General features: G+C 34.7%; 1 protein-coding gene across 5 annotated transcripts; it reads left to right on the top strand.

The window, feature by feature from the left end:
- Positions 1-826: 826 nt before the first annotated feature.
- Positions 827-23,679, top strand: LOC116336908 (kinesin-like protein KIF21A). Of its 5 annotated transcripts, XR_004200758.1 has the most exons (20): positions 828-2,494; positions 6,663-6,773; positions 14,719-15,178; positions 15,505-16,366; positions 16,426-16,581; positions 16,659-16,817; positions 16,890-17,293; positions 17,357-17,819; positions 17,885-18,135; positions 18,225-18,466; positions 18,854-19,066; positions 19,522-19,707; positions 20,696-20,808; positions 20,885-20,919; positions 20,988-21,093; positions 21,177-21,504; positions 21,582-21,888; positions 21,950-22,140; positions 22,349-22,670; positions 23,411-23,679. XR_004200758.1 is itself a non-coding variant. In XM_031761112.1 (19 exons), exons 2-19 carry the CDS (start codon positions 6,730-6,732, stop codon positions 23,466-23,468), a joined length of 4,578 nt encoding a protein of 1,525 aa, XP_031616972.1. In that variant the 5' UTR covers positions 828-2,494; positions 6,663-6,729; the 3' UTR covers positions 23,469-23,679. The 5 variants fall into 5 exon arrangements, 4 of the variants coding, with proteins under 4 accessions (XP_031616974.1, XP_031616975.1, XP_031616972.1 ...); XM_031761112.1 differs by lacking the exon at positions 22,349-22,670; XM_031761114.1 differs by lacking the exons at positions 18,854-19,066; positions 22,349-22,670 and having other exon boundaries at positions 827-2,494.
- The last annotated feature ends 722 nt before the right edge of the window (positions 23,680-24,401 follow it).

Raw genomic sequence — 24,401 nt, 5'->3', positions numbered from 1 at the left:
TTTGCATTGAGAAAAGAGACGGTTTTGCGAAGTAGTGTTATTTTTATCAAAAGTTGTTGTCAATTTTTGTTGTTATCTTTGTTTGATTCTAATTAAAGTTTATTTTGATTTTTTCTAAATTCATATTTCAATCACAATGACATTTGGAATTGAACGGTTTGAGACGAGCTTCCTCGTATTTCGTATGTAAATGTATGTCGAATTTCTAGAGGTTGACATATAAATGTCGCCAGTAAATAAAGATAATTCGTCCGTATAAAATGTGTTGATAAGCAAAATAAAGTCCGGACTTTAATTCGAAAAAGAAAAAGATTAAAATGAAAATTGTATTGCGGTACGTAATCAGTCAGCTGTTTACTGCTTACTTCTTCACACACATAAACAAGTGATGCATACAAACATGTTCATAGTATGCATTCGATGCACACATTCACTCTCAACTGAGCTAAATGCCACTCTCTCAACACAAACACACACACACTCGCTCACACAGTACAAAATGTCAATATTTATTCTCTTTCTGTCGTCATGCATTCTACATACAATAAAAGGGCATTACATTTCGTATGATGGCCGTTGTTGGTATGGGTGCGTTATTCATTTACACTTGTAAACAGTATTGGAGATGGGTTCATTTGTACAAACACTGACCGATCGAAAAAAAAAATTCATCGTAGTTTCCATGTATTTGTATATCGTAACAAGAATGGCCAATTCGATGTAAAACAGTGGAACCGTGTGCGATAAAGAGGGAGCGAGAAAGAGAGGTACAGAGGCAAGCCAAGCGAATGAATTAAATTGGTTGGTTATGCTCAGTAGATGATTCTCTTTCCGCGGTGTCAGTCACTCATTCAGAGAAACAATTCGAAAAACGTGTGTAGTTAATCGAAACGAGTACGCACGATGTTAAAACCATATACATTGTGTACACCTTAAGTTTCATTTTAGTTTTCCTAATTTTTGTATTTTTTTTTTCATTTCGTTTTTTCTCTCTCTCTCTTCCGCTCACCGTGTATATTTGTTTTGTTTTCGCTTCTGACACCATGTAATTGAAATCGTGTTTTATGTGCTTAATTTTTGCGCTGCAAACCAATTATTTTGTTTTTTCAAATCAAATAAGTTTCATTACTTTCGTGTTTGCTTCGCTCATTTTGGAAACGCGTTGTATTAAAACCAAATATATAAACATTGTGTATGCGTGTGTTGTGTTCCGAAAATTGAAGGGAACGAAAGAACAAAAAAAAGAACCACTTTAGTATTGTGATACAAAAGAACTTACTTTGCAAAAAATATTAAATTGAAAATGCATGTCGTTGAATAAATATAATTGAATAAATGTGAATAGAGGCGAGATAGTGGTTGAGTCAACCCCAACGAAAGTCATCGAACGAAAAATCGATAAGCAATCGAGTTTTGCTGTGTGTGATTTATCTGTCATCGTTAGAGTGTATCAAATCGGTTCGGTCAAAGGACAATTTTAGAAGCGAATCAAGCAATTGATTTTGATTTTTTTATATTCTCTTCTCTTTTGTCGTTGCTACGTCGTTTGCCAGTTGGAGACACACAGATCAGTTTAGTTCAATCACCGTTGAATCACACAGTTAAATCTCACGACAAAATTCAAGTCCAAGGCAACAGACATCAAAACACAAATGAACTCAATTCATCCGTTCCATTTTGTCCGCATACAGGGAATGCACAGTACTGTGTGAAATTAAATACCCGTCATATAATCTGCAAAATAAAACGCAAACAAAGAATATTTAAGGTGCTTTTTGTTACAGTGCGGTAAATATTCGAACGAAAAAGAAAATCTGGTTTTTCGCTGTTTCAAACACAATCAGTTTGTGCTAGAATAAACAATTTACATGAGAATTGAAAAGTGAAAGAGACACACCGAGCCGTGTGTACTTATGTGTGTGTGTATGTAAAAATTGTCCATAACAAATGCACTTTCTCTAATCAAACACAATTCGCAAAAGTGACTTCGACTGAAAAACCATAATCAAAGAACATGTAATTCATCGATTGAACGTTTGTTTCGCTTCTTCAATTATCGTTTTTGTTTAATTAGTGTACCAATTTTCCGACTGAAACTTGTGCACATATTTCATTTTAATTTGCACCACTCGTCAATCATCATTCTAAGTTCGTAAAGAAAAATTTGTGAAAAAAAAATTTTGCGTCAAGAGTGAGCGAAAATAAAAGAAAGAGAAGAAAATATTTTTGTAAGAAGGCACCGAGCGTACGATTTAATTGAACAACAATTGCTGACTATGGCTACTATTCAACGGCTTACAACCAACAAGACTTGCGATAATTTACACAAAACCCAATTGATCAACGGCTAAAATTAGAGAGAACGATTTTTTGACGGACGACGACCAGCATACATCATATTTTCTGTCGCGAATTTAACGAGATAGTCAGAAAACATTGAATAAAACCGCATTTTCTTCGTCGATAGACGGTGCAAAGAGAAACAGAAAAACAGGTAGATATTTTTCAAGTGATATTTTCTATTTTCGCGTTTCACCAATACAAATTGGCACAAGTCGATTTGTATGCGAGAAAAAAAAAATCAACAACAGCAACTTGAAACCGATTTTTTTTTTGTTGTTCAACAAAGATTACAATGGAATTGGCTTGTGAAATATTTCTATACGTGAAAAATGTACGGCAAACGCAGCGTTCGTTGGTAAATACAGATTACAGTCGAATGAAAACCATGGCAAATGCGATCGAAACAAATATATATATACACAAACACACGCGTAATACAATCATTTGTGATTTCATTCAAGAAAATATTTGCCATTTTATTTGTGAACAATTTTTTTATATTTCATTCAACTTTATGCCACACACAACCCACGCCACAAAATTTTGCTATTATTTCAAATCGTTTTTTGCAAATTTCAATGGGTTTCGGGCTGCAGTTTAATTGCAATCCACAATTTTAACGTTTGCAAAATCGAAGGATACCCTTTTTTAATATCACTTTTGCATAATCTTCGGATCTATGTATATTGAAATGGCCTTTTGCACAATAAACACACTTGCAACATCACCAGCATTTTGAAATGGATTTTATGTTTTGTGATTAAGACGGTATTAGCGAAACAAGTGTTGTACGTTTGTAATGTCATTAGTTAATACAATGTATGGTGAGTGTGTGGCCCGTAAGCTTAAAGTATCTTAATCGATCCGAGATCCAACATAAGCTAATTACTTTTAACTTGCTTTGTCGTCTGTAATTATATGCGACAATCACATCCGCTTGATCGATTGAAAATTATAAGGCGGCATTAAAATTATAAGTATCTTATGAAATTCCTCCGATCGGATGATGGTCCGATGAATACATGGCTACACTCAGATTGCAAGGGTTATTTGACCCCCCTTTTTAATTTCAACTATGCTCGATGACAATAAAATTCGAAGCAAGTTTTAATGGCTGAACATAAAAAAAAAAACAAATTTTCGCTGACCGAATAACAATTATCGTCGAATCAGAGTGTATCGAAATCGCGAGCCAAACGTTATAAAATTAGAATTTTTATGTTTGCTGCTGTGTGGTCGCTCTGAGTAATTGTTTACAGTTTTCTTTCTGCTTAAAGCCAAGGAAAAGAAAGACCAATAAAACCGAATAAATATCACGAGAATAATGTCGATTTGCATAGTACACAAAAACCCATTGTATGTATGTGTGTTTGTCGAGGCCACAAATTCGTTTGCATCTCGGTTGTGATTATTGCAAACCACTGTTGCATTGTTTTTGTTGTTATTGTGTGTGCGCACAAATTAAAAATCGTGCGAATATTGAACGACAGAAAGTAGGAAGGCAAAGAAGAGAGAAAATGGCATTGATGCGGTATACTGTGCACATTCTACAACGTATCGCGGTTTCCTTAAAAAAGAAATGAAACATTGTTTTCACTTTCATGAGAATGAAGTAACAAAAGGCGGTCGCCGATGTAGAAATACAACAACAATTTCAAGAGACTAAACAAATGTTATTACAACCATCATGAAATTGTGCCTGCATTGTTTTCATTGCTCTATGTCGGTATAATAAATTCGCTGGTTTTTTTTGTGTGCATTGCCTTGTTGTTGCCATTTTTCAACCGTTGGCCTTTTGATGTCGCATACTTTCTTGCCACACTCAAAAATGTAGGCTTCGAATTTTCGACATAATTAAATGCTTCAAAAGCGATTTGTTGCTTTGAAAAAATTTGTATGTAGAATACTGCATGTGAAACGCCGCTTTGCCTTGATTAATTCGTTTGAGCGACAAATTTACGATATTTGACGGTCTCGATGTTGAATGTTGGTTGATTTTTCTGTAACAGAAGATGTTGATTGCCGTAAAGATAGATGAGTTTGTATTGAGAGTCTCAAGAGATGGAAATGTGTCGCTGTATGAGAGAATGCTTTGTTTGGAAATCGTTCGTGGCAATCTTTGTGCTTAGATTCAACTCAAATTTCTATCCGTAAGCAATTCGAGACCTTTGGTCATGCATTTAGTCGAATCACATCATAAAGCGCTTCCTACGCTAAAACACTTTGTGATGTTGTTAAAAACGCATATTCACCGCCATTTCTATTGCTATTTTTCTCATTTAATAAATGGAATATTACTCAGAGTTTCGTGAACGTCTCTCTGTGTGTGCGACGATGAGTTGGAGTTGTCTTTTCTGTTTGTTCGTTTATCTCACCTACATCGGCAGCATTTTTTATTCTCTTCTCTTCTTTCAATAAATTGTGTGCTCGAAATCATTGTGGCAACTCCATAAATAATAATATTGTTTCTTTTTTCGTTCAGTATAGTTTATTGCATCTCTCACCACGTTTCGAGTTCCGCTTAACTTGATGCTAATTTTATACTAGGAACTATTGCTTAGACTGTTCATGCCGCTCAATGCACTCACAGTCTCACACACACATACACAAACTTCAAAGAATTAGAATATCATGCAATCTCATTCTCTCATGTTGAGAAAGAAAGCCGCATTTCAGATAAACTCATTAAAATCCGAACCAAAGTGAGATAAAGACGAATAAAGTGTAATGTAATCAGTTGGACTGCGTTGATTTAATGGTGTTTTGATTAAATAAATGTATTCGTTGCTTGAAATAATTCAAGATGCATCAGAAAAACAAGTTGAAAAAACATAGAGTGTTCTTTGTCTAAACACCGCAGACGTGGCAGCGTCACAAGTTGGATTTTCGCTGTTAACAGGCATTCAAAGATATGACAAACAACATGCATTTTAACAACCGGAGGGAATTAAAAACTCACAATAAAATTGTACAGCTTATTTTGAATCTTCAAGCTAATTTTATCCAACTTTCAACTCTCCTTTTTTGTGCATTTCAATCGCACTTCATCTATCTGTCAACTGTTTTTCCATAAAATATAAGCCATTTTCTGTTGTCAACTCTTATTGTTTATTTGAAATATAGAAACAGTTTTTCCTACAAACAACCCACGCCCGATCATCGTGTCTTCTCGTGTCTTTCTCACAGTTTGTGGCATTTTTGTTGTGGTTCATCTACTTTGCATTCAACTATCGTATTTTCTGCATTTCAAATGTTTTACCTTTCATTTCAATCGCAAATTCTCATATTTGTGACCATTGAGCATGAATTGTCTGAGAAAGGGATGGGAAAATTTACATATACTGCATCTTGCCAACGGATATTGAGAATAAAACAAGATAAACTAAACGAAAGCAAATTGTTTGCTTCTTTTTCTCTTCACATTCATTCGTGTTTTATGACGATTTTGGAGTGATTTTATGGTTTTTCATCTTTTCCTGTCTGCCTGACTGCTTACCTTTCTACCTGAGTTACTCTTACCGGTACAACTCTCAACATCGAAGTTGTCACGTCAACTATTTTATAATACATAAAAATAATTTCAAAGTGTCGCACACAACATTTCCTCGTCGTTACCAACTCATCCGTTTGTGACTGTCTCAAATTTTGAGCGGTAGATATGAAAAATGTCGGAAAATGTTACGCTTGACTACGTTTACTTGTTTGAAATTTAAAACCATAATCAATATTTTGACTGACATTCACTTGAACGGCGAAAGTGAGTCTTTTATTTTTGGTTCTGCTGTTTCCACGGAAGTTGACGAAAAACACATTTGAAATCACGCAATCATCAAGTTACCTTGAAAACATGCCACTTCAACGATATTTTTGTCGGGATGTTCTGCTCAATAGCGTCTAGATCTGATAATTTTTGAGACGACAGCCAAAGTGATGTTATTTCGATCGATGCTTTTCAACCATTTGCATACTTATATGTGCGAATTTTTGTTTTGAATAGATATTCAAACGACAAGTTGTGGAGTAAATCAGTTTTGAGATGTAGATTGTAGAGCAAGCAGTAGTAAATTCTGTTACACGCACAAGGTGTGGTCTTTGCTTTTGTCGTTTCAAAACCCCTTGAATCGAGCAAATAATTGAATTGGCTATTGAAAATGGAGTTGAATGTATAAATTTGATGAAAACAAGCATATGGTGTCATTGCACAGCACACCGAAAAAACAATCACCAGTTTTATTTATTCACTTTTTTCCAATATTGATTTGTGTGTTGTATTTGGCTCCAAAAACTGATTTTGACATGTTTGACTTTTTTTCTTTCAGATAGGTGATTTTGTGTGTGTGACGCGAAAAAACATCGAATAAACAACACCAAAATTGGATAGCAACCATGGCAGAGGACGATATGGACTGTTGCGTTCGGGTAGCCGTCAGGTAAGTTATTACATACACATTTAATTCAGCTATGTTCAAATACAGCATCAACTTCATAAATTATTCAAATGATTTTTTTTCTGCTCTCTCTCTCCATCTCGTGATCGTTACTACTTGAATACTTTAATCCAAAGTGTGTGTTGCTTTTACCAAAGTATGCGTGTGCGTTGTTGTTGTTGTTTTTTCTTTCAATTTTTTTTATTTCAAATTTGTTTAAAATGCGTTGCACTATAAAAATTATAACTTCTTAGACAGAAACGTTTACGTAGGTAAATGTTTTCTTTCTTGGCAAACAAAAAAAAAACAAATTAGATGAACACCGCTGTGAATTTGACGCGTTGTCAAAGGCAAAATTCATTTCGATGACCTCACACTTCGATCGCTTTAGCTTAATTGCTGCGGCAAATGTAATTTCATCGCAAAAAAGAAATCCTTCCGCCACTCGCGCGCCTGTCATGCGGATGACAAACCATGCCAAAAACAGTAATCGAATCATTGGCATGCTTTATTAGGACACCTATATGATCGAAATCCAACTTAAGGCAGACTCCGTCTACCGATTGAATGAAACTGCGATTGGATGATGAGATTTAGTGTAACATTCAACCAAAATTGACCATGTTCGTGTGGTTTGAATCATCGGGCACCGCGAACGATGACTTTCATTGGCATTTTCGACAGATAGATTCAATGACAATGCGAATTTTTTTTTGTCACTATTCAAAATCGATGCATTTTAATTAATTAATAACAAATTCATGGACTTGCAAAAATGAAATATAAAAAACTGACCGCAAAATATTGCGCATTTCTTTGATCTCACCAACAAAATGCAAAATATCTTCCATCCATCGTTTCGATTGTATACAACAGAAAATCATTTAAATGACATTATCATCGATCTGAAATAATGAATGTGTGAACACTGAACAGGTTTCAAACAAATTCAACCGAAACAAATAAATGTGGCGACGATTGTTTTTATTGTTTATTAAACGACAGAATGATCATGAAAACGGTTTTTTCCACTCCTTTGGCCGCAATCCTATTTATATCTGTTTCATTATTATTATTGGATGTTTTTTTTTGTCGCTCGAAAATTTTAATAACGGGAAATTTTCTCAGTCTTAAACTTGAACATTGACTAACGATGTTTACGTAGAATTTGAACATGCTTCCGAACACGTTTTCGTATATAATTATCATTTTTTTTTAAATGCCCTTTTGCCCTTTTTAACATTCATAGACAGTAACTTGTGTCCGGAACATGTTTTTGTTATGCACGGCAGTATTTTATTTATGATAATACCTCTCTTCTTCGAAACGTAAGAATTTTATCAAAAAATCCACATCAAAACTGGACTCTGACTTTCGCTTTCAAAATCGGCTTTAACATTAATTATGAATATGTCATATTTTCCACTTTCTGTGCATTTGGAAACCACTTGAAATATTAATGTCAGTTGAATTTTAAATGTGCATATAAGTAAAGTTCAAAGCACCGTGAAAAAAATCGATAGACGAAAATAACGCCGTACCACATGTGCCTTAGGTCATTGATATCCACCAAAGGTGGACTTCTGTTTGATATTTACCGAAACAGTTATCAATAAAACGAGTGCTCTAGTAACCTGCTTCCAATCCGATTTTTCCCAATTTATTTTATGGCTTGCCGGGTCAATCGATGAGTTTTATTTGAAAAGTTTGAATATAAAGTTCTACAATGCGAGACAGACTTGGGCGCGCTTGGGCGGACCAGCTCGTTGTGGGTTGTTAAAATTAATGAAAAAGTGTAACAACACGACAATAACTGAAATGCACTCGCATGGGAGCGTCCGGAGCGACGTAATTCCATCGATTATTCGTTATCATTTTCCAAAAATGCGACGAAACAAACGAAATTCCACCAAAAGCAATTTCTACATGTAATAAAGAATACTGGGCTATGGAACTAGTTCCTAGATATCCAATAAAATCAATTAGCTTTCTAGCTCACGAAAAATCACCATTTTTTATGTTGTCATAGACGATTCTTTTTTTGTGGTGTAAATATTGATTGGTAAATAACGATTATTTTGAACACGACACACAACGCAATAACACCAAAAGTGCAATCGACTCATTTGAGTGTGTATGTCAACATTTTTATATTTGTTTAATAATTACTGTTTTTTTATATTTTAATGAAGCTATTATATTGACGAAGCTACTGTAGAACGAGTTCTTCGAATGTGACATTCACACATGAATATATGTTCAAATGATTCATTGCGACAATTGAGATAAATTTATTATTCGAAAAAGAAGTACTCGTAAAGTCAAGCGTAAAGTGGTGAAAGTAGGCTGGCTTATCAATCAATTGTGATGGCAGACACTTGAAATTGAACCAATTTGTAGTGGTAGCATACTAAGATTGAGTTAATGATTTATTGAACATTGGCTGATAAACAAGTACTTCTCTCATAGTGTTCGATTTCTTATTCTCTTCAATTGTTCATTATAATATTCAAATTAAGATGTACTTGAACTGAAAATTGGATGTAATACATTCAAAGCGATAATGTCTTTCTTTAAAAACGAACTGTTAACGTTTTATCTCCTTTTTTTTATTATTCGTCATTTTCAGCATGAGAATTTCATCACTTTGACATTAATTTCTACGAGTTTTTTTTTAACTGCCTCAGCATGTCAATACCTCCGAGTCCAAAACGTTTAGAAAGTTGCGCCTTAAAAACGAAACAAATAAATAACCAAAGAATGCTGAACGGAGGATATTATGTCAAGGCAGCACATTTATTTCCGTTCTTTCGACAAACGGTTGTTGTCTGATACATAGCATAAATTCATTTAATGTTTGATGTCAGCTTCATCTAAATGCGATTTCCTAATAGTGCATGTGTTCGCCAAAGTCGTTAACCTCGATTCATTTAGCTAAATTCAAATTAAAGAATAAATAAATAGAAAATGGCATCGTTGTTGACTGTAATCAAGAGTCAGCCAATGACGGTTTATTATTCTGTATGGAGAGATTTATTGAAATAGGATGCGGCGCATGTCTTGATAAACAAAATCTCAATATCTCTCTCGGTGTCGATAAGCCTAGAACATTGTGTAAATATGAAAAGCGAGAAGTAAATATCACTTCACTCGTGTAAATATTTGAACTACCTGTTCCGTGTGAGTTTCGGTCTCACCATATAAAATTGACGGGTTCCAACCAAACGAGTTAATTAAAACTGAATTCAAGCTCTTTCGACCTAAAAAGTGATAATTTAAAATGAAATCCTTCAAAATTATCGAAAATTTGAGAAAAAAAATTATTTGAATAACACGAGTCACGATTTGAATACTATGGAAATAAAAGCGCGCAACATAAAACAGAAAATATATCGAAAGAAATGACGTGCAATAAACTGATTACCGCTTTGATAAGACACGAATCGAATACTGGTTGTATAAAAGAGGCTAATTAAAATACAAAGAGTGAAAAAAACGATGAAATCAGAGAAGACGTCAATAAAGTGGCATTTTTTACTTTCAATTAAACATTTTCATTGCGCTGCTTGTTTCTTTTTTCGTGTTTACATAATGCATCTTTGATTAAGATATCGTTTTAATATGATATTTAAATACAAAATGTCCATATGTTGATAAAATGACAGCGAGATACAGATGCGGCCAATTCAAATATTGAGTTTTCAGTTTAAACAAGTTTTGCGTTGAATGTGTCACTTGGTAGTTGGTAGAAATCGCGACAATGGTTCAATGCATGATGCATACAAGTCAATTCATGTTAATTCAAATGACAAATTTGTTGACAAAATACAAAAAGAGACGGCACATGAATGCGTCCTATGAAGCAATTGATCGCTGTTGCACTTGTGAATGTCATTAATGGAATCTGCTGGATGAGATCATTTCAAATTGTTGTTGATCGTAATGGCATTTTTAATGTTTAATGGAATGGTGTAGGTAAAAAAAGACAGAATTGCGTGTCAGCAGCTCATTTTAAAGGAAACAATAAAACGATTGCGATTTTACACACGATTCCGTATTCATCAGGCTGTAAAAATCAATCGAACACAGTTTGGTATCCATTTATAGCGCACTGTTGCCGAAATAAAACAGAAATTTCAAGGTTGATGATACATGAAACGAAAATGCCGAGAAATTTTTATTTCGCATAAATTTTGGTCAATAGAACGAAAAATACACCGAGAAAAGCACGAAGTTTACAATTCTCATTGTCAGACAAAACGTACACAGAGAGTCACACATCTGTTTTGTGATTTTGATCGAATTGTTTACACACATCGCACAGTATGTGAGTTTTATGACGTTCTTTCGTTTTGCTGAATTCTATGAATGAAATTGAATCAAACCGAGCCGATCGACGGGCGTGGGCAGATTCATAAGGTGTATGTGATTGTTTGTGACATAATGATATTTAAGTTGATTAAAAAATATATAGAGAAAAACAAATATACCACACAAACTCATTAAGTTCGAACCATAAAAGACCTTTTTTTTTAAATTCAGTAATCGACATTTTTGTGTGGTGAAGAACGTTTTTTCACACTTGAAATTACAGGCCTTACGGCATTTTTGACATAGTTATTACGTTTTACCATAAAAATGCGGTGAAAATTACTTAATTCAATGGCGGATTATGCCTTGAATAAAATGGGCAGCCATTAACTACAATAATAATAGTAGATTTGAATAAACGACAAACAATGTTTCGCCGAAAGAGATGAAAAACCTTCGGAACATTATTTGATTTAATGCATTTAGTAGTGTATCCATTTTTGGTTTAGAGCTACAAAATCAGGTGAATCGTACTTATCATTTGAATAATAATAATGTTTTGAGAGAGTACATAAGAATTTGGTTTATTTTCTCTGGTTTTGCTTATGGAAGACATTTGTATTGCTCTTGTATCGATTTACTGAAAACCACTTGCTAAAAACAGTCAGTTTTCTTGAAAGACAGATGGTAAGACTTTTCTGCAGGGGCCATTTATCTCCGGGAGGAGTATGACAAATCAAAAAAAATTAAATTAAAAAAAGCAGAAAAAAAGTCACTTTTTCGTTAAAAAACCCAAATCGAAGGATTTGAAAAGTTCAAATGGGGAAAAGGTCATTTTTTTCGTTTTGTGATCTAAGAAAAATCCCGGACACGTGGTGACAAGGGAGGACACAACACGGAACCCCCAAAGTTTGATAAAGATATACTAAAAAATATAATTGAATCGTTGCGGAGAAAAAGGAGCTCTCATCTTTCTCCAAATAATACTGTAACATAAAGTTTTTTTGTTGTATTCCAACAAATAAACCGTGTGAAAAAAACTTCATGTTGCAGTATTATTTGAAGAAAAATAAGACCTACTTTTTCTCCGCAACGATTCAATTGTAGTGTGCCACTAAACTCCATATATTATCAACAGTGGGTCACGTTCAAGTAAGAGAGATAAGAGTTTTATTTTTTCGCTCACTTCTGTTATTATTGAATGATTATTTACTATATTGTGAAACTTTAGTCTATTTTCGCTGATAGTCACTGTGTTTGTGAAAACAGTTCGCACTTCGACACACTCGAACCCATTTACCTCACAACGTGCGATGATGTGACAATGATGCAAGTCAAATGTTTGCTTTTTTCATTCGTATCATTTGTACTTATTAATGAGGTCCATTCATTGTCGCTTGCGAGGTGGCTGGGCGTCGGTGAATTTTATTTTTTCTTCGCAAACACTCAAGCATGTGCAACAATCAAGTAAAACGAAATGTAAATAAACAAATGAACGAACAAAAGTATACAACAAAAAATGCGATCGCAATATTTTATTTAAATTACGCGGTTAAAATAAAAGATAATGGCATTTTTATCTTTTAACGATATTTGCCATTATCTAAACAAAGTGTTAATGTAAGCGAAACAAAACAAATGAAGTGTGAAGGGGAAAAGGGCCGTCTACTAATTATATTACAAAAAATGCTGAGTTCGATATTATCTTTTATCGTTTCTGCGTTCATTTTAATTGTTTCAGCGATAAACTATCGACAAAACTGTTAGTATCGTCAATTTTGTAAAGAAAATTATTTAAAAAAGCCCATTGAATTTTGCCGTTCCTTTGGGCTCTTACACGTTCTTCTATAATATTCGTGCTGTTAGATTCCAAAGCCCCGATGTGCCATATATGGCACTTGCTCCGTTAGAGATTTGATTTACTATGTTGATGCATTACAAATTAAAAACTGAAACGAAATAACGCGCGAAAGACACGCTGAGAAAAATATTTTCGTCGATTTTTCTTAATGGCAATTCTATGTTCAGTGTAGTCAACCTTGACATGTTAATTGTTTGTAGATATCGTTTCAACGTCGATTTAAAATACAGTATGCGCAATTGCATGTCGATTTTTTCATTCAATCGAACATAACATCGACTCATGTGTAGTTCATGACAAATTTCAAACGTTATAAATTTATTAGCAAAGCATCGAATTCAAGAATATAGACAATATATAAAAAGGGTGGGAGAGAGAAAAAATCTGACGCCGTCCATTTGTGTTCATGCCCAACAGCTCAGAATCATGATAAATGATCACATACATACTACGGAAATTCAACCGTTCGCTACGCATAACTAATTACATTAACTACACAAATAAAAGAAGAAAAAATAAACTTGTTGATTGATCGCTAGCACTGTCTCGCGTTTTGTATTTCTAGGCGTATTTTCTTTTCTCCCATGCAACAGTTTCAGACACTTTCGGTTACAATGACTTCACCTAGAGTCAAGACTAAAGTTGTTTGTGTTTTAATAACTCGATCAAATTATCTCGGTTTTTATGCAAATCGGCAAATTGCTCGCTATTTGATATGTGTGATTATTATTTCTCGTTTCCAAGTTCACCAAACAAATTATCGACATTTTCCTCTCATAAATTATTTTTTTTCCTGATTAGAACAAGAATGAACTGCTAATTGATGATTAGTGACACTTTGTATGTAGAATCGAGACACAACCATTTTTTTCGACAAAAAAAAACTCATTAAAAATAGAGTCAGAGCTGTACGGAGAAGTGATGAACATGTGTTTGATATTTTGAGACTGTCATGTTGTGAAAATCGAGCGTCATTTTTTTTATTGCAATTGTATGTGCCAAAGTCAGCTATTTGAAAGCAAAACGGATTCACTTGACGACGTTCGTTACGCTCGGCCAGTTTTTTTGTTTTTATTTCGTCGTCAATTGATTTTTAAACATCCGATAGGTTTTCATGTTTGCAAAAGCATAATCAACTACCACATCTACCATATGGCACACTGTAATTCAATCAAGCAATTCCCCTCTCCATTTTGTCTGATATCTGTAATAACGTAGACTTTTCTCCCACAAACAGAATTGCAAACAATTTTTGTGAAAATATTCGAAACAAAAACATTGAATTTAATCGAAACACATTCAATTCAAACTGTATTTCAAACAACAAATAAATGCATTTTTTTGCATAAAATCGACTGCATAAGAGTTATTCAGAGTTCTCGGTTCATTTCGAACATTTCATGTAATCAAAACTGTTTTTGTAGCCAGTCAGACGCATGATTCAACGATTTCCATTTTAAATGAATCTACATGATGCGCAAACAAAAAATTACTGTTATCTAGAATGTTTATTATTTTCTTTTTCCATTTTTCTGTCAATCATTTACGGTGATTGTTTTGCGAACCTATGCTTTTCAGTTCTGGGAACAAAACAAATTCGTCAACTGTTCGTATATTTACGTAAATATTACCGCAAAGCACTTTTTTCAAACGGCTATAATCGGTTGATGTTGTATTTTCATAATAATTTTTGAATTGCGTGCAAAAAAATCGCATTTTTTCAATCGAAAATTAAATGTTTGTTATTTTCTTTTCTATCTGATTTCATTTAATTAGAATCCGGCCGCAAATACCGCGAGAAATAATCGATATGTGTCGCATATGTACACAAGTGACACCAAACGAACCGCAAATCATTTTGGGTGCCGACAAAGCATTCACCTACGATTTTGTCTTCGATGTCAATTCCACACAAAGTGATATCTACCAAGAATGTGTGGAGCGTCTTGTAGACGGTGCGATGAAAGGCTATAACGCAACTGTATTGGCATATGGTCAGACTGGATCTGGAAAAACGTTTACAATGGGCACTGGATTCGAAACCGAAACCCATGAAGATCAAGAAGGAATTATACCGCGGGCGGTACGTCATTTGTTTTCATCAATTGGCAATCTCAAGGAAAATCCATACGATGAAAATGGCGTTTGCATGGATATGCTGCAATTCAGCGTTGGTGCACAGTTCATGGAACTTTACAATGAAGAGATCATCGACTTACTCGATCCATACAATAAGGTAATGTACAACAACAACAAATTCATCATTATTAAAACAATTGCAATGTCATTTTAACGGCAACTTTTCTTTTTGATGTAGTCAATTCATTAGTTTTAATAACACGTTTTATGTTTTTGATGTGACTTCAACCGTATTTTGTCAACTCAATGAATGACAAATAAAGTCGTCACATGTTCATCATATATATTAATTAGATGAGAATGACGACGATGTTTTCATTTCAAACCATCAAAAACATGTTGTCTTTGATTTGAACAGAAGTGCTATTTTTAATAATATGAACAAATTTCGCTAACACATTTTTGTAATACCTTGAAATCTAGACAAAGCAATATAAAATAACATCTGACAGTGCCGGAGCGATAAATGTGCCAGATGCGACAATCAAACCGATACATGGGCCACAAGATGCAATGCGGTGTTTGCAACAAGGTGCATTGGCACGAACAACAGCATCGACACAAATGAACGCACAATCGTCACGTAGTCATGCAATTTTCACAATCCTTATTAAACGACAACGTCGCATATCTGGCGAAGAGAATAATCTTATGGAAGACGATCTGGAGACATTGACGGCCAAATTTCATTTCGTCGATTTGGCTGGTTCAGAGCGACTAAAGCGCACTGGTGCGACCGGTGAACGTGCCAAAGAGGGCATTTCCATCAATTCAGGTTTGCTGTCGCTTGGCAATGTCATCTCAGCATTGGGAGATTCAACGAAGAAAGCCACACACATTCCATATCGAGATTCGAAATTGACACGACTGCTGCAAGATTCACTCGGTGGAAACAGTCAAACGTTGATGATTGCATGTGTTTCACCGAGTGATCGTGACTTTATGGAAACATTGAATACATTAAAGTATGCGAATCGTGCACGCAACATAACAAATAAGGTGGTTGTAAATCAAGATCAAAGTTCACGAACTATTTCACTGTTGCGCCGCGAAATTGCCGCATTGCAAATGGAATTGATCGAATATAAACAAGGCAAACGAACAATGGATTCAGAGGGCAATTCAACGTTAACAGATACATTTCATGAAAATGCAATGCTATTAGCCGATAATAAGAGGCTTCAGCAGAGAATTAAAGCCATGCAAGAAACGATAAACAATGTAACCGAGAAAAATGTCGATTTGATCGCTGAAAAAGAGTCTAGTGAATGGACGTCGTCGACGTGTAAGTGTGAAATGAATTTGTTTGCTTGTGTTTTGAAATTAATCATGATTTTTTTTTAGCCAATGATAAATCCGTGACCGAGTTAGTCGGGCGATACATCAAAGAAATTGAAAAACTCAGAGCCAAACTCATTGAATCCGAACAAATGTATCAACAATTGAAGAAAACGGTGAACACAGCGCGTAAAAATCTTATCACTTTCGCCGATACAGAAGGTTTGTTTTGAATATCGATTGGAAACTGGTCATTTTTTATGAATTTCATCGTTTCTTTTTTTATCCATGCTTCACAGACGTCGAAGATGTGATTGACTTGGCAAAACGAAAGTTGGAGAAAGAGCGAGAAATGTTTATGTCAAAATCGTTGCCTGGCTTTCCAGATAATTCGACATCGATTGACAACGAAAACGAATCGGACAGTGATGAGGATTCAGATGAATCCGAAGAAAAAGGTTAGAGAAGAATATTTTTCAATTTTTACCATTGAATTTCAATTTTTTGCTCCTTTTTTTTTGAATAATCAGTATGTCAAGAGGATTTAATCGATATCAGCGAAGACATTGAATTGAAGAGCAAGCTCATCGAACAATTGGAAATGACGAAAAATCGAATGGAAAAAATGCGTCAAATCTACGAAGAAAAATTGAATGTGCTCAATTCAAAGATAATCAACACACAACGCGAACGAGATCAAGTGTTGGCAAATATGACCGCATCGATTGGTGGTACGACCAATTCAACGACAACTAACGATAAAACAAAAAAGGTACGCGAAGAATATGAGAGAAAAATCAATGATATGCAAAAGGAGCTGAAGAAATTGCAAATGGCACAACGCGAACATGCTCGACAACATCGTGAAATTCAAGCACAAGAGACACAGTTGCGTACACTGAAAGCGGAATTGAGTGAATTGAAATCGGCGAAGGTCAGTATATACATCGACTTGTATTGATAGCCTCGGAGTGTTAATATTGTATTTTTTTTTCAGATAAAACTAATCAAGCGAATGAACGAACAGATGAGCCGTCACAAGGAGGCCGAAACCCGAAAGGCCCGTGAAATTGCACAGTTGCGCAAAGAACAGCGTAAACAATCGAATGCAATAAAATCGTTGCAAACACAAAGTGCGGCCAAAGATCAAGTGTTGAAGCGACGCATTGAAGAAGTGGCCGCTTTGAAACGTGATCGTCGAAGTCATTTGAGTCAAAAAGCTGCCGGTCGTTTACCACCAAAGAAAACACCTGTGATATTCAATCCGAAGCAAGCACGAACAAAGTGGGAAACGTTACAGCGTACAATCAATCGGGCGGCCCGCACAAAACAAACAATGTTCGAATTGGAAAGTGAATTAGAGCGTTTGGTGGCCGAACGTGAATCATTGATCAAAGATTTGAACGCCGTAAAACGACGTCAAAAAACAGAAGATACACCTGAATTAGCATCGGAAGAAGGTAACAATTTTTAGAGAAATTTCATCTCAGCTCACTTTCACATGGATTTTTATTTTGTTCCACAGATACACTGAAATCTAGCCTACGTTTTGTACAAGAAAACATAACACAGGTGCAACATTCGATTGTTGAAATCGAAGATGGAAAACAATCGACATCCGATACACAGAATATTCAAAATTTGCTGGAAAACATTCGAACATTCGATGAAGCCAAGTTTTTATTGGAGAAATTGACAAGCTCGTCCATTTTACAAACATGCGAAACGGCATTAACACAGAATCGATTAATGGATAATGAGGCACTTCTGAGCGATGTAAGTGGAATATGACCCATAAAAAATAATATTGAAATTTGAAATTTTCTTGTGATTTTTTTGATGAGCTATCGATTTTTTTGGTTCAGATCAAACAAGAAAGCAACATTCAGCATCAATTGCTTCAGCATGTATTGACTCAAAATCCGTCGGTGGCATTCCCCGATACATTGATCACAACGCCCACAATCTCCAATAAGTTCAGCGGTACGTATACCAATCTGACAGCATTGGATTCAGACGGAGATGGACAGAGACCAACCATAGATAGCAATAACACCATCAGCACTGTCAATTCACGTTCCCCCTCACCCATGCTCCAGAACGATCCGTAAGTCAATTTAAGATATTTACTCAATTAAACAATCCACTTTAATGCTTGTTCGAAAAAAGAACCTATACGTTATAACAAAGACGCAAGCCTTTTTCAAATGCAATACAAGTAGTTTCACCTATGCAACTACTCAAATTAAACACAAATCGGTTGGATAAATTAACAAAATGTAACACACTTGACCCTTTTTTTTAATTTTTTAATAAATCTACTTCAATATTAATGGTAGATTTATGTGTGGTTTACAATCAAGCATAAAATAGAATTTAAGAGCAACCGAGAACAGATAACAAAAACATTGGAAATAATTTTGTTTTTTTCTTCCAAATTTTTCGTTATTGTGTTGTATGTTTGAAAATTGAAAACAAAAAAAAACCAAAATAGTGACACGATACCGCCACGAACACCAAAAGTTAGAAGACGCACTGCACAGACGCAAGATTTACTGTTCGGTGATTCGTCCTCGTCAATTGATCAAATGTCACGTTCGTATCAGCAACAGCATTCTCCATCGCACCAACAACAGCAACAGACCGATATGACACGTAGTAGTTTTATTCCATTATCACGCGTACCGTCTGCCCCCGGTTCGCTTAAGTAAGTTTCATCAGACTCGATATTCGAAATTCATTTATCCTACGATTCGGCTTTTTCTAATAGATTTTGTGTCTCTCACAACTCACTTTTTAAAGAAAAAAGCAAATTTGTAATCTTCTTCCGTTTTTTTTTTCATTTTGTTTTTCTCCATGCTTTATTTATGAATTTCTTTTGTTTCTTTCTTCTATAATTTCTTTTTATCCCCATTATTTTTTTGTGGGTTCATTTCTTTTTATTATCCCCATTGCGTTTTATTTTCTTTCATTTAATCATATCAAAACCAAAAAAAATCCCTTTCTCACAATTTGGGTTCGTTGTCATTTGTTGCATATTTTTGTGTTTATTTCAAAAAAAAAAAAAAAAAAAAAAATTGGGTTATTATGTTCACTTTCATACATTCAAACACACATAAAGAGGTTCACGTTATCCTTCTGGTTGTTTAATCATTTCCATAGAGGATTGATGTCCGTTCACACAACTCCACGCCACACATTCACCACAAATCATTCGAATAATCCAATGCTATCATCGCCGTTATTTCCGCGCAAGTCGATGGACTCAGCGCCATCGGTACCAGTATCGCTACATACATCGCCGCGTTTTACACGTCGACCCTTTCCAAATAAAGCATCGCCCGGACTGTAAGTCATCATCAACACCACCCACAACAACCACTACTGCCATTGAATCCCACTTCGATGCAGATAGTATAGCAATTATAAATCGTAGATACTCTTCAAATAGATTCGTTGGTGTTTATATGAATGCATTTTATTATGCATTTATTGTAGTTTTTAGCGTCGTTTATACGACCATTAGCATGTTAAATGATACGTGTAGGTATAGGTTAGGTTCAATTCAACTTCTATTATTTTCTTATTCTTTTTTTTATTTATCTTGTCTTGCACTTGTACTTGAAATTTCAAATGTGGGATTCGACGATTTTTAATTGTTAATAGGGAATTTTCATTTAACTACAACGTCGATCCAAAGTCAATGGTTTTCAATTTGTTTGTTCATCTAATTTTTGATGTGGTTTTGCACAATATACAAGAGTGACTCTGTTTCTATTTTACTCAACAAATCTCTTTTAATGTACGCCGTTTTTGCCAGTGGTCATCATCATTATGATGTTCGATAAGAATTTCATGTTCAATTTAACATAATTGTGTGAAAATAAACGAAGCGAAAAAATGTGAAACAAGTCATTTCATTTGATTCCAAATAGAAAGACGCGCAAAAGCATTTATGAAACTCATCATTCATTACGATCTCATTCGCATCGCTTCCTTAATGCAATTAATCTGGGCTAAAACGTCACATTCATAGTTAATGGTTCACATCACTCATTTTCATTTACACTTGTGAATTTTTTTTTATTCGCATATTTCACATACCACATATGTTTTTTCTCGATAAAAACACTGAGAGAATCAATCATTTGTGGTATTCATATTTTAGCACATTGATTCCATTGCACCATAATGTAGATTTTTTTTTGCGGTTTTGGAAATATTCGTATGAAAATACAAACGACCATTTTCACATTCATTCCAAACTAACTCTGTTTTATTTTATTCCAATTAATATCTAACTAACCTGCCTAACTAATCATCAACGCAAAATCAGAGACGATGATCAACAAACACCACCGTCGCCGCTTATTTATCGACGCATGACGTCACGCGAAGATACTGCCACAGATGTTTTTTCACGATTGGGAGCCGGCACACAAGATCCAGGTACATCAATATTTGTTGAATTTGTTTACATAATTCGATCGTTCTTTTTTTCGAATTTTCCTAAAAAAATTTTTAGTTCCCGGCGGATCGATCCGAGAATACAGCGGAAAGGTAAGAATTCATGTTTAAAATTGAGTCCGATTTCCTAATGATTCTCATTTCAAATTGTGTTTTTTTAGATAAAACCTAGCAATCCATTGAATTGCACCCACGTGGTCGAAGGGCATAGTAATTCTGTTCTCGCTGTCAAGGTCAATGACAACAATTTATATACAGCTGCTGCAGGTTTGTTCAAATATTTTTCAAACATCTCTATTAGAATTGGAGTGTATGTGAGAGTCTGCTAAACCATACTTTTTTTTTCTCAGATCGAACGGTTCGAATTTGGGATTTGGGCAAATCAAATGGTCCAACCGGACTATTATCGCATGCTGGTCCCGTCGTGGCCGTCGAACATGATCGAAAAACGAATTTATTGTTTTCCGCCTGCGGTGCATTTGTTCGAGTATGGGATTTGCGATCCAGCCACACAAAGTCTGTAAAAACGCTTTGTTCCAGTGGAAACACAATGTCCGGTACAGCAAATTTGGGTCTATCCACTACTGGCGAATCGCCTGTGACGGCGCTCTCTTTGGGATCAACAGGCAATTTATACATTGCTGCATCGGATAAAGTTCGAATATGGGATTTGAGAAAGTGAGTGAATTTTGCCCATTTTTTATGAATATTTCTTTCGGAGAGAACAAATTATATCTTAAAATATTTCGTGGCAGTTTCTCATGTGTTGGAAAGTTAATTGGTGGTCATCAGGCGGCTGTAATGTGCGTTGCATCATGGAAAGGACCAGATGGCACCGATTTTGTTGCAACCGGATCAAAAGACCATTACGTAAAAGTGTTCGAAGTGTCATCAGCTGCTGGCATCGTATCCCCATTGTTGCACCTCGAACCACCACATTACGATGGCGTTCAAGCGTTGGTTGTGGCCAAAAATTCGCTTGGTGCCGATGCTGAACTATTCTCTGGCAGTCGTGATACCGGCATCAAACGATGGGATCTACGAAATGGCGAATTAAAACAAGTAAATATATGGCAAATGTGCTCGAATGAAGAAAATAAACATAAAATTTCAAATATTTCAGTCTCTGAACAATGCACACAAAGGCTGGGTGTCTGGTATGACCATTTCGGATGACATTTTGTTGTCAGCATGCCGCGGTGGCATAATTCGTCTATGGAATGTGAATACTTGCGAGAGCATTGCCGATATGAAAACCGATTCAGCAATCAATGACATTGTTTGCAATAGACAACTCATTTACACAGCAGCCAAGTAAGATATATTTCGAAGACTATTGCATGGATTAAGAAATAGATTAATCAAATTAGATTTTTATTCCTTATTCCCATTATTGATCTTGCGCGTATCCAAATTTATGCGAAAATTCCTAAAACAAATGATTTTCTCTTTCTTTCTTTTTTTCTTTTCCACCCTTGAAATTGTCTGCATTTCTCTTTTCATATACCGAAATTGCGTATAGTTCGGGCGAAGTGCGGATTTGGCGTTTGATTCCACCACCATAAAGAATGTGTCAATTCTATTCACTTCTTCTAGTATTGTTAGCTATAGCTTGTTTCATTGTAGCAAACTCGTTAACAACATAATGAACAAACCATGTACCTTAAATTTTATGACGACAAAAGCAAGCAATTGACCCAACAAACATGTGGTCAATGCAAAAATGAATTTGTGCCTCTGATATTTATAACTACATGACAATTACATGATTTAGAGATCTAGATTAGCGTTTTTGACGTGCCGGGTGACTTGAAATCGATTTACAGACAAAGAGCCAACAACAAGTAATTACCGTTACCATCATGAAATGCTTCATCCAACCAATTTTCCCATTTCATTCGAATTTGTTTTATCTGTTGCACTTGTTTGAACAATCAAATGCCATTTATTTGTTGGAGTTGTGACATTTCTCCTTTTTATTCCACATTTGTCTGTTTTTTTTACTTCAGGGATTGTTCTTTTGATGAAGAGGAATTGTGAGGAGGAAAATGGGGTGGAGAGCATTGAGGACCTTCTCAATTGAAAATGAGGATACCTCCTTCTCACCATTTCTTCTTCTCGGAAGAACAGTCCCTGTTTTTTACCGATTTTTTTTTGTATGGTCATTTTCGCTCTTTTTATCTCATACACATCAGTTTGGAATCACTAGTTCTGTCTATTTTAAGTGTGATGTTTTTGATTTTTCTTTTGGAGTTTTCCATGGCTGTCGAAATTTATTCGTTTTATTTATAAGTCTTTTTCTGCTGTTTTGCGTGTTGTTATATCAATTTTGTGACGTTTTTTTTTCCTTAATTTGCATGCTTCTTTGTTATGTTTTTAAATGATTCATTTCTACATATTTTGAAGCATTATCACTGTTTCTAACAGAAGCACTGTTCAAAATGCTCTTTTTTCGCTAGAAAAAAGTTGAATGTCAAAAATGTAATCTTTGAAATATCGACAGTTGACTGTATCGTCACTATTCATCGCTTTTAAACGGTGCATATTTTTCTAATGATCAAATAATCAATTTTTCACATTTCAGTGATGGAAAAATTCGCGTATGGAAGTTGCGGCGCCAAATAATGCTACAAACCAGATGACAATATCGTTGAGAAGTTGGAATAGAATCATTTTTTTTTTATAAATTGGCTGCGAAATTATTTAATATTTATAAATATTTATTATTTGATGTGAAGTCAAGACAATTTGTTTGTCAACCAAAAAAGAAAAATCGATAGAATTTAATAAAATATGTGAAAAAACATAAAAATTAATGCAAAATAGCAACAAAATTTATTCAATTCGAAAAAGACCCATATTTATATATATTACAAAATATTTAGATCGTTAGATTTGTGATTTTGTGTGGTGATTAGTTATTTGGAAAATTTATTCTAAATTAGTGTTAGTGCGAGAGAGAAAAAAATAAAAAAAAAGAAGAAATATTTTGAAACAAAATTATTGCCACAGACATTGACGATTTATTGCATTCTGGATGTATGAATGATCTTGTACCCAAATTCATTCGAATTTAAACATTGATTGCCCAATTTACAGAGAGTGATAAATAAGGATAATACGGCATAATTGTTGTTCAATCGATCGCTTTTTTCGAGACTACAGTCGTCAGAGAAAAAACATGTCAACACGCTCACACATTCAGGAATAGTAATATAGAATGATTAGTTTTTTTGTAATTGACTGGTTTCATATATTCATTTTACACATGCTGTTCGATTTTTGTTCCGAACCACATTCGTTGAAACGATTGTTCCGAGGAATAGAACATTTTTCACACATTCGTATAGTGTGTGCACTGGCCAGAGCCTATTTAACACTAGACAATATATAATTGCATTATAGCGAATATCAAAACATAAAGTCACACGCAAAAAAGCACATCTATCATGGCTGACTTAATGCTTATGCCTAAAAATAATAAAATACCGATTTGCGTAGAATAGAAATTGAATGGATCTAAAACTTAAAACGAAAGCATTAAATTCACAATTATTTAGAGTCTATACCGAAAC

This window comes from Contarinia nasturtii, unplaced genomic scaffold (genome assembly GCF_009176525.2).
Source record: "Contarinia nasturtii isolate CC-2019 unplaced genomic scaffold, AAFC_CNas_1.1 Cnas_scaffold_220, whole genome shotgun sequence".
Taxonomy (NCBI): Eukaryota; Metazoa; Arthropoda; class Insecta; order Diptera; family Cecidomyiidae; genus Contarinia; species Contarinia nasturtii.
Note: the sequence above shows the minus strand (reverse complement) of the source record. Positions and strands in the feature narration are given on the sequence as shown.